We start from the raw sequence: 11159 nt of genomic DNA, 5'->3' as shown, positions 1-11159 counted from the left end.
AGACCAGGCTGGCCTCGAACTCACAGAGATCCGCCTGCCTCTGCCTCCCGAGTGCTGGGATTACAGGCGTGCGCCACCACCGCCCGGCGTTCATGGTTATTTTCATAAACATTTTTTCCATCCTGTGTTTACATTAAGCTATTCATTATGTTGTTGTCATTCAAATCTTTTCTAATACATGGCTCAGTGGTTAAAAACATGTGTTCCTTGTGTTAAGGATACAGTTCACTTCCCAGCATCCACATGGCAGCTCACAACCACCAATAATTCCACTTGAAGGATATTTAATGCCCTCTTCTGGTTTTCACACAAATATACATGCAGACAAAACACTCAAACAGATTAATAAAATAAAGTAAAAATGTATTTTTTAATGAACCTGTTTTTGTCTGTTTAACTAGCCATTACTAATGGGACTAATACATCCTTACCATTTATTTTCATACTTTTCTGGGTCTTACACTACAGGTATGTCTCTTAAAATGTAATAGAAATCACATTCCATCTTTTATAGAAAAACTCGGGGATGGAGAGATGGTTTAGCAGCTAAGAAAACTCATTTGCTTTTCCAGAGGACTCAGGTTCAATTCCTACCACCTGTGGCGGGCAGCTCACAACTGCCTATAACTTCACTTCCAGGGGGATCCAATGCCTTTTTCTGGCCTCTGTGGGTGGACGGACGGATGGACGGACGGACACACACACACACACACACACACACACACACACACACTCACACACTCACACACACACTCCTCTCCACCTCAAGAGCAAAGTCATTTCATTATGACTAACATATTCCCACCTCATTTTGTGTCTTTTCTCCTCTGCCTTTCTCTGCAAGCTGAAAGTACAGGACATGCACACTGGACAGGAGGCAGCTGAGCTACACTGAGGTACATACAGGTAACACTGAGCTACATCCCAAGCCCTTGTCTCTCATTTTTCTAAGCATTTGTTTTTGATGTTGCTGTTTCAAAGATTTAAGTTGTGTGTGCGGGGAGGTATACATAAATGCAAGTATTTGCAGAAGGCAGAAGCACTGGATCCCCTGGGACTGGAGTTATAGATAGTTTTAAGTCAGTCCATATGGGTGTTGGGAACTGAACCTGGGTCTCTACAAGAGCAGCACATGTTTTTAAAAGCTGAACCATCCTTCCAGTCTCTACTTTTATGAACTGCAAGAGTCTTTTTGGATGACTGTACTGGACTTTATACATTGTTTGGGTTGTTTATTGCTTTGTTTTTTACTCCATTTTTTCTATTGCTTTGAAATTTATTAACTTATTTCCACTGTCTTATGAATAATTTTCAACTTATTACATATAATTAAAAGTATAAAGCTTGCAATATATTTCCTAAATTTTTACACTGATTTAATAGGGGCACATGGGTACCATGGCACGCATGTGAAGGTCGGAGGACAGATGGTAGAAGAAAGTTCTCTCCAAAATGTGGATTCTCGGAATTAACCTCAGGTCACCAGTTCTTATCAGCATTTTAACTTCTTTCCCAAATCTCCACCAGCAGCAGCAGCGCTAGGGACTGAGCCAGGGCCTGAGGACTTCAGGGAGGTTTTCTACTGCTAAGAGTATCCGTAGCTTCTATTTTGGTACAACTTCTGACCCAGGCTGTGCCCTCTTAGGGACACTGGTTGAAGACCTGAACCGGGCTAAATGACATAGGAGTGCCTGCAGAAGGCATGAGGAAGACAGAACAGAAGGCCACCGGCACCTACTTCAGGTGAACCCAGGAGGCAAGGGCAAGGCAGAGAGCACAGCAGCATGTATAAGTGGAGAACCACTTCAGCCTTCAACTAGAGCCACCCAGCAGACCAGCCTCTGGAAGCTGAAAACAGGGTGTGGGCCAACAGCAGACAGGAGAGACGGTATGCACAGGATACCACAGCCTCTCCACTGAATGTCTGAAAAATAATTTATCTAAGACCAGTTCTTAGGTGTGGACTACAAGACAAACTACAAACCACAAAAGCATTCCAATCCCAGCATTCTAAAGCAATCTCTTACTGTAAAAGAGCAAGTAATAGCCAGGAATGAGGACGCAAGCTTAAAAGCTCAGCAGCACTCAGGAGGCAGAAGCAGCGGGTACTGGTACTGAGCAAGTTCCAGGGCAGCCAAGACTACAGAGTGACACTGCAACCTTAGTCCCAGCCAGGGAAACCACAGCTAGGACAACCTACAGAAAGGTGTGAGGAGGGCAAACACCTCCTTTAAGAGCGGGGATCCCAATGGAAGAACGAATGACTGCAAAGCACAGCCAAAACTGACCACGGGATAAAAGTAGGGGTAGATACCATACCCACAACCTCAAGGCACACCTGGGGGCACACGGTGCAAAGAGTATCACGTATTTGTGCCCACAAATCTCAACAGACAGTTCTTATATTTCACTAATAAAACACAAGCTTTAGCCAGGCAGTGATGGCGCACACCTTTAATCCCAGTACTCGGGAGGCAGAGGCAGGCGGATCTCTGTGAGTTTGAAGCCAGCCTGGTCTACAGAGCAAGTTCTAGAACAAGTTCCAAAGTTACAGAGAAACCCTATTTCAGAAAACAAAAACAAACAAACAAACAAACAAAAACCCCACAAGCCTTGCCAGGCAGTGGTGGCACACACCTTTAATCCCACCACTTGAGAGACAGAGACAGGTAGATCTTTGAATTCAAGGCCAGCCTAGTCTACAGACAGCGTTCCAAGACAGCCAGGGCTATACAGAGGGGCCCCGTCTTGAAAAACCAAACCAGCCAGGCGGTGGTGGCACACACCTTTAATCTCAGCACTCAGGAGGCAGAGGCAGGTGAATTTCTGTGAGTTTGAGGCCAACCTGGTCTACAGAGTTCTAGGACAGGCTCCAAAGCTAAAAGAAAAGAAAAGAGAAAAACCAAACCAAAACAAAAACCCAACCTATCAACCAAACATACCACAAACTTCCAAATCCGCAAGTTTCTCCCCCTCCTCACAGCCCCGGCTAGGAGGGCCAGCATTACTCACTCTTCTAGGCTCAGAGAAGGGTTGGTGTTTTCCTGTGTACCCCAATATCCAGGACAGAGCTATCTGGTACTCCTTGACACTTTTCCCAATAACACCTTAACCACAGAACAGCCTGCAGTGCCACCTGCCAAGGAATACAGTACTCACTCTGTGGAGTTGCTGTAGATACCACAGCCATGCCATGAGGGGCCATCCCAGAGGTTCCAGGGGGTGGCTGCCCAGAGAGGGACATTGGCTGTCCCATGGCGCCAAGGCCACCCATCCCACCTAGGGACTGTCCTGGGCCCCGAGGAGGCATGCCAATCCCAGTTGCTCCTGCAGTGGGTCCACCAGTAAGGCTCTGCAGTGCATTCATGGGGTCTGTGGGGACACAAGAACACAGTCTGAGGAAAGCAACACAAACTGGGCAATCTCACAGGTAAAATGGCTTCTGGGCATAGATCCCCTCCCTCCTATGTGTTTGACCAATTCAAATTCCCAAACAAGTAGGAGCCTGAAATTCCCCCAGATTCCCAGGGGACAGGGCTCTGGGTACTGACTGACCAGGGAACATACTCCATGTATCACCCCAGCCTGTGTCAGTGTCCTAATGCTGGGTTACAATGGAGCTTGTGATGTGCACAGCTTCACGTCAGGCCAACTAGTGACCAGACCCTTCTTCGCTGTCCAGCCCTTCTATGGGGTAAGCCCACAGCAGACTTCCAGAGACACCAAAGTATGAAGCTCTTCTTCCCAGCAGGCAGGGAGCATGGTGGCTAGGTTAAAGAAGCAAAGGGCACTGGCAGGCACTCCCTAGGGCGAGCACAAGTAGGCTGGCATACCAATGACATGGTTTTTGCAGCCAAATCTCTATAGAACACCACTTCAACACAGACCTGAGGCCAGGAGCAGTATATCAGAACAAGTAAAGGAATATGAGAGAGCTCCACAGAGTGCTGAAGGGCAACGCCATGCTCACCGAGCCTCAGGACACTAGGTGTAGTAGGTCAGTGGGCAATGCCACAATCAAGGACAAGCAGCCAGATGTCATCATCACAGGAGTGTAAACTCACAGGAGACAACTGCCTTTAGACAGGCATCACCTGGCTGGTCATCTGGACACAGAATTGGATAGCGCCCAATGAGCCTATACTACAGCGATTCAACACTACAGAGGCCAGGCATTCTCCAAGCCATATGTACTTGGCCAGCCCTGGGCTGTGGCGGAGAACTATTCAAGCAGACACTTACAGCTGCAGGCCTAGGGTAAGCCTCACAGGCAGGCTGCAGTGCTAGTGTACACTTCTTTGGTAACAGTGGTGGTGGTGGTTCTGCAGACAGAGCTTAACACCTTCCACACACTACACAAGCACTCTTCCACAGAACCTCATTCCCTTTTCTGACAGGCTGAAGATCAGCTGGCCAGAGTGGATCTGAAAATCCCATGATGACAGCTCAGAAGACAAAGTCCAGGGAGTTCAATGGACACAATTTCCCTTAGATGATAAACTTTGAAATTAAAATAAAAAGATTTCTGAACTCACAAATAAGTTTATAACTTAAAGTGAATATGCTGGGCATTGGTGGTACAAGCCTTCGATCCCAGCACTCGGGAGGCAGAGGCTGGCGAAACTGAGTTCGAGGTCAGCCTGGTCTACATAGCAAGTACCAGGACAGCCAGGTCTACACAGGGAAACCCTGTCTTAAAAAATAAAAAAAGGGGGCTCAGCAGTTAAGAGCTCTGGATGCTCTTCCAGAGGTCCTGAGTTCAATTCCCAGCAACCACATGGTGGCTCACAACCAATTATAGTAGGATCTGATGCTTTCTTCTGGCATGCACATGTATATGCAGAACACTCATACATAAAGTGTAAATAAATTAAATAAAACAAGACAAAACAACAACAAAAAAGTGAATACAGTTGGGGGTGTGGTGGTGTATATCTTTTGCCCCAACACCCCAGGAGGCAGAGGCTGGCAGATCTCTGTGAATTTGGGGCCAGCCTGTTCTACATATAGTTCTAGGACAGCCACGGCTACAAAGAGAGAACCTGTCTCAAAAACATGCCCCCACACCCGAAAGAGAAAGAAACAGAGGAAGTGAATTTCCTCAGCTATTATATAACTGTGACATATTACTATGGGTTATTACACTAATATACCACAATACAATGGTTCTTCTAGGTAATGTATCAAAGCCTTCTAAGTTTTTATGATCTTTCTGCTAAACAAAACAAGATGGAAAAGCATTGGGGTAATTTCAGTGTACAAGAAAGCAAAGGGTGGAGAAGAGGCTGGGACACAGCTCTAGTCAGTGGCCACTCCACCCGAGATCTTTTCAATGTTCCAGTCCAGTAAGCAGTTGACCCACACACAAGACATGCACCCTCTTATCCCTGCCACCCAAAACTGGAGGCTGGGAAAACTGAACTTTGAAAGGAGAACTTACCACTGACAGAAGCTTGTGATTTCTTGTTATCTACAGAGAAACACAAACACAAAACCCCAATGTAAACAGTTTTGCATAAACCCACATTTCCCAGGATAAGTCAGTTCTGCAGGTGTCTGACCAGGGTCATTTGCTAAAACTGAACTGACCATGCATAGAAACAAGGCCAATAGAACCTGGAGCCTCAATTCCAAGGAGCTACTGGTATTCTAGTAACTAGGGAGGAGATGACTACCCCCAGCAATGCTGCACACAAAGAGAGTCTGGGCATCGAGGGGGCAAAGAAACTTGGGGGTCTATTTCAATGAACTACCCCCAAGGCTAGCACCCCATAAGCTGAGAGACTCTGGGCCTTTACTTTCTTCCATGTCCAAAGTCTTGGCTCAGATGTTGAATCACAACAGGAGTGACAGGAACCCATGTTGGGACTAAAAGAACAGTGCTGAGAATTCGAGCATCTCCATTTTCTCGGTGAAGAAACCAAGTAAGTCTACCTGACGTTGCTCACAGCTGGGAATCTTGTCTGCCACACCCAGCCCCTATGAAAGAAGTGCCCTAACCATTGGTGGTCCAGAACTTCCTGCTTAGTCCCTCCATGTGAACATGTGGGCTGTGTACATCCCAGGCCATCATCCTAAAGAGCTGGGCATGGAAATCCAGGCCAGGACACACAGCTGCCTGCTCTCCAGTCTTTCTCTTTTCCCACAGTTCCACCCAATACCCCAAAGAAAGTAAGATCGGGAAAATCTACCTTGCTGGTCATTCTGGTAAAAAACTTAGTGTGGAATTGGGCTGGAGAGATGGGTCAATGGTTGTGCTGGCTAGTTTTATGCCATTCTAACACAGGCAAATATATACTGGTTTTTGAGACAGGGTTTCTCTGTGTAGCCCTGGCTGTCCTGGAACTCACTCTGTAGACCAGGCTGGCCTTTAACTCACAGAGAACTGCCTGCCTTTGCCTCCCAAGTACAGGGATTAAAGGCCAAGAGTGCACTACTCTGGCAGAGGACCGGAGTTTGGTTCCTAATACCCACATCTAGCAGCTCACAACTGCCTATAACTCGAGCTCCAGGGGACCTAATGCCTCTGGGCTCCAGGGGCACCTGCACTCACATGTGCATAGCCACACACAGACACACACACACTCACACACACACACACACACATACACACACACACATACATACACTCACACATACAAAAACACACAAAATTTAATAATCTTTTTTTAAAAGTTAGTGTGGAGTAGTAGGACATGGAAGTATACACTTTTAACCCCAGCACTCAGAAGGCAGACACATCTCTAAGTTCAAGGCCAGCCTGGTCTATAGAGTGAGTTTCAGGACAGCTAGGGTTACACAGAGAAACCCTGTCTTGGGGGAGAAAAAGTCAGTATGAAGTTATTATCACTGAGCATTGGAATTCACAATGTCCTCCCTTGCTCTCAGTGACCTGACGCTAAAAGCTGCGACTGTCACTACAACCTACATTTTGTCCCCAACCCAAGTGGGGTGGGGGGTTTGGATGGGCCCATCAAGACAAGCTTGTCTAGAGCTTATACAACTGTCAGCTGGAACTCAGTGTTTACTAGCCTGGTGCCCGTCACAGGCTCCGGCCATCCAGGAGCACTTGGTATGCCTAACACAAATGTGCCAAGAATCTTGCCCCTGGAGGTTATGACAACTCACGTCTGAAAAGTTGGGGAGCTGCTCACCAGGCTAACACCACAACAATCCCCTCTGAATCAGAGGGGACAAGAGTTGAGGTAAGGGGACCCTCAGCACAGCAAGGAGAGGGAGCAAGGACTTTGGGAACTGACTTCAAAAACTTCAGTCTCAGAAACACACGGTTCAGACCTCCCTAGGGTTAGCAAAATCAACTTTTCTGGGATAAAATCCCCTTACAAAGTAAGCTGCTCACTTAAGAACTACCCAGAGACAAATGCAGAAGTCATAAAAAGGAGTGAGAACAGCAGCCCACTTTACATCACTTTGAGATCAACATTTCCAAGTCAAAATCCACATGTTTGAGGCTGAGACCTAGGAGGGTGGAGAGTCCAGAAGCAATGAGGAGTTTCCCAGAAAAATGCAATGTTCTAATTCAAGTGCTAAGGCCTACCTGAGAGTTCCTACTACACAGTAACAAAACAGGCCCCTCAAAGAACCACAATTACCCCAAAATATGAACTCTTACTTACGAATATCTCTGAAATGGATAATGAGCCGGGCCACAAGGGAAAGGTATTCATCCTAAAAGTAAAAACAAGAAGTACTTTAATCCCCATGGAGAAACAAAGGCACGGGATTCACCCTTGCCACCCCTCGGTGGCCCAGCCACCCAGCTGAGCTTCTTCCTACAAGTCTTGACCTCCTGGACTGCCTGAGATGGCCACAGCCACTCATCCCACTTGGCTTCCTCTGGAATCCATCTCTCATAGGGAGGCCATCAACGACTTCCCCTCAGAGGTACAAAGTAAGAAGGGCGTAGAGAGCTTCCACCCAATGAAGAGAACACTCGGCTAGGAAGCCCTCGGAAAGTCCCTTCTTATCACAGGACAATCAATGTGAGTCTGTGTGGTGTCCCAGGACTTGGCCCAAGGTCACAAGGTTTGCACTATTGGTAAATTAGTACTTTTGCTTTTTGTAACAACACTGTGGTGACCTTTCCCCTGCTGGTGAGACAGGTATTTATACATAAATCTGCATGAGTATTTCAAAAGAAAGATATGGTCCTTCCTTCTTCTCCAAAGCCCTTCCAGGATGACTGAGGATGCTCTTCTGATAGTTGAACAGATGAGAGAAAGAGCAAAGCCCCTCTCAAATATGACGGCTTTCTTCTATGCTGAAACACCCAGTGGGGCTTGCCTTCCACTGACTGTCTTGTGTGTATCTAAGGCACTCCTGGGTTTTCTAGGGAAATAACTACTAGGAGTCTACACTGACAGAGATACCTGGGTTAAAATCCCATGCCACCCATCCCTTCCTCCACTGAAATGCCCATTCAGCTAGCATGGCAATTCAGAAGAGCAATGATGTGGGATTCCCTCTGTATGCTACGAATATGTTTTACTAGCAGTGGTTAGTAAAGAAGCTTATTTGGCCTATGGCAGAGAAGAATATATCCAGGCTGGAAGAGAGATATATATAGAGAGAGAGCAGGTGGAGTCAGGGAGATGCCATGTAGCTGCCAGAGGAGGAGACGCAGGACCCTTATCAGTGGTGATATACAGATTAATAGAATGGGTTGATTTAAGATATAAGAGCTAGCTAGAAAGGTTCCTAAGCTGCTGGCCAAGCAGTGTTGTAATTAATATATTTTCTGTGTGATTATTCGGGTCTTGGTAGCTGGGAAACAAACATGTAGCCTCCATCTACAGAGCAAAGGCCTTAGTATCTGCTGTTTGCATGAGCTGTTTTCCAAAGTTATCCTGGAACTGACAAGGTAACAAAAGACAGAAGATAAACATGGGCTGAACAGCTGCTGTCTCTCATGAATTTCCAGGCTCCATTTAGCATTGTTTCCCCACTAAAGGAATCAGTATAGAGTAAGATGAAGGGGAAGCTGGGGAAACCTGTCATCACAGGGCGGGGTCAGACAGAGGAAAGAATGCACAGCTGGAAGAGAGAAATTAAAGGTTCTGTCAACACAGCCCTTTCCAATGCCCCGTCAATTTCTGACTGAAAGACAATCTGCCAAGGGCGAACGAAAGCCCCACAGTTAACCGGCTGTTATCTAAAGTATAGTCATGTGGTGAGTGGGGAGCAGGGATGTAGAAGTCAAAGAACCAGGAATGGAAATGAGACGGCCAAGGTGCAGTGGAAGAGAGCCATATGTGACTTTCTTTTAAAACCTGAACTGTTTTCTCTTATGGTCTTTAAAATAGTTTAGCAAGTTATTTTTCTACTACCATGAAAGACATGACTGGAAGAAGCAGATTCCAGAAGGAATGGCCTATGTTTACTGAGACCTAAGACACAGCAGACCAAGCACAGGAGTATGTCCCCAAAGTCTTTTCCACACACAGGCTGGGACAAAAGAGCCAGTGCCTGGGGCCAGGTGTTCAGACTTGTGTTGAGATGACCAGCACCACTCCTGGTTTACAGTATGACAGTCATCAAGGTCCAATTCAGCTCTATAGACCAGGACAGTGGGATGGGGACAGAGAATATTCTATATACCTCCCAAAGGCTGGTTATCTAGGAACATATTGGGGGGAACTGCCGAGGAGACTTTCCACAGGAGACTTCAGCTACTGTCATTGCACCCTTGACCCCAAGGCTCGGTTGCCTTTTGTTCCTTAGCTGTTCACCTTCAGTGGTGGGTACTGGTGGCTGAACTGACCTTCCCACAGGTGTGCGTATTCCCAGCCTTTCGTCTCCAAAGTCCTCTAAAACATCCAGGATGACTGAGAAAAGAGGCTGAGGGCCAGATAACTGCTCTCTCTCTCCCTCTGCCCTGCTCATCATCACAATTTCATGTGTCCAGGCTGCATCCAAAGCAGTTTATGAGACTGTAAACAACAACCCCATAACTAGTACCAGGCCCAGGTATAAAGACTTTACATGTATTAATGCCCTTAGTATTCTTTCCCACCGACTGATACAAAGATGACTATCACTGGCTAGTTTACAGAGAAATGATGAGAAGGCTCAGGAGCAGCTAGGGACATAGCTTGGCAGCAGAGCATGTGTGAAGCCTGAGCTCATGCATGACACACACACATGACAGGAAAGTGTGGGTGTCAACCTCACAGGCTTTCAAATACTCATTAGTCCTGCCAAAAGAAGAAACAGCAGCAGCCTAGAATGGGCTCCCACAAGAAATGAGAAGGGAAATACCAATATTACCCACTACTCTGAACAGCATGCTACCTTTTGTAAAAGACCCAAGGAGTCTGAATACAGTCACTTAAATCTGCAGAAGAAATGCCAAAGGTTAGACTAATCACAGAAAGTATCAAATATCAGGAACCAGGCAGGAAACAGCCCTGTTCAAACATCCCGTGCTACTGGTATGCACTCAGAAAGTGTGTCAAGCTTTCACAACTGAGAAAATGAAAGAAATCAAAAGAAAAATTCAAAACTCAACAAAAACAAATGAGTATCAAGTTGTTGGCAGAATACTATAGGAAAAAAAGATCTTTAAAGTGGTCATTTTCTGATAGAGAAGGGAAAAAAAAGAAACAAAACCTCAAAACTACATCAGTTCTCATGGAAGAATATGGACACAAGGAAAGCTGCAAAAGAATCTTAAATTTAACAATGACTATACTTGGTCACTATGGAGACTATCTGCCAACGATATGAGAAGTCAAGGTATTCATTCATACATAACATGCATGGTTCCAGATGAAATTTGCTTTCAAACAACTCTGTAAGGTTAATCTCAGTTCACCTCAACTGAAGACATCAGAAGGAAATGGTGGAGCTTTAGTCATTCTCTCACAAACATGCTGTTTCATAGTTCTGTTCACAAAAGACACAAAGCATGAGGCAGGGCAGGATAGTGAGTTCAAGACGAGTCTGGGCTAAAAGTGAGACCCTGTCCAAAAAGGCGGGGGGGGCTGTGGTTATAGTAGCTGACTCAGGAGGATCACCATGAGTTTGTTGCCCTCCTGTGCTATAGTTTCAATTAAAAACAACAACCAAAAAAAAAAAAAAAAAAGGTGTAGTTGTAGTGGCTGGCTGGGAACCTCGGGGCTAGATGGCAGGGTTCCAGA

The 11159-nt window shown here is 46.1% G+C and overlaps 1 protein-coding gene across 6 annotated transcripts in view; it reads right to left on the bottom strand.

Annotated features, from left to right (window-relative positions):
• Positions 1-11159, bottom strand: part of Med15 (mediator complex subunit 15) — a 64537-nt gene that overhangs the window by 24161 nt on the left and 29217 nt on the right. For 5 of the 6 annotated variants that reach the window (XM_026777465.1, XM_005369978.3, XM_005369979.3 and 2 more), the window contains 3 exons: positions 7638-7689; positions 5441-5470; positions 3160-3372 (listed from right to left, as the gene is read on the bottom strand). In XM_026777465.1, the coding sequence (XP_026633266.1) occupies positions 3160-3372; positions 5441-5470; positions 7638-7689 (295 nt within the window). Of the gene's footprint in view, positions 1-3159; positions 3373-3555; positions 3714-5440; positions 5471-7637; positions 7690-11159 lie in introns of those variants that run through there. The other variant, XM_026777463.1, reaches the window with a different exon arrangement.

The sequence above is a fragment of the Microtus ochrogaster genome, unplaced genomic scaffold, assembly GCF_000317375.1.
Source record: "Microtus ochrogaster isolate Prairie Vole_2 unplaced genomic scaffold, MicOch1.0 UNK68, whole genome shotgun sequence".
Classification (NCBI taxonomy): domain Eukaryota; kingdom Metazoa; phylum Chordata; class Mammalia; order Rodentia; family Cricetidae; genus Microtus; species Microtus ochrogaster.
The sequence above is the reverse complement of the archived record's forward strand: the minus strand, read 5'-3'. Positions and strand labels throughout refer to the sequence as shown.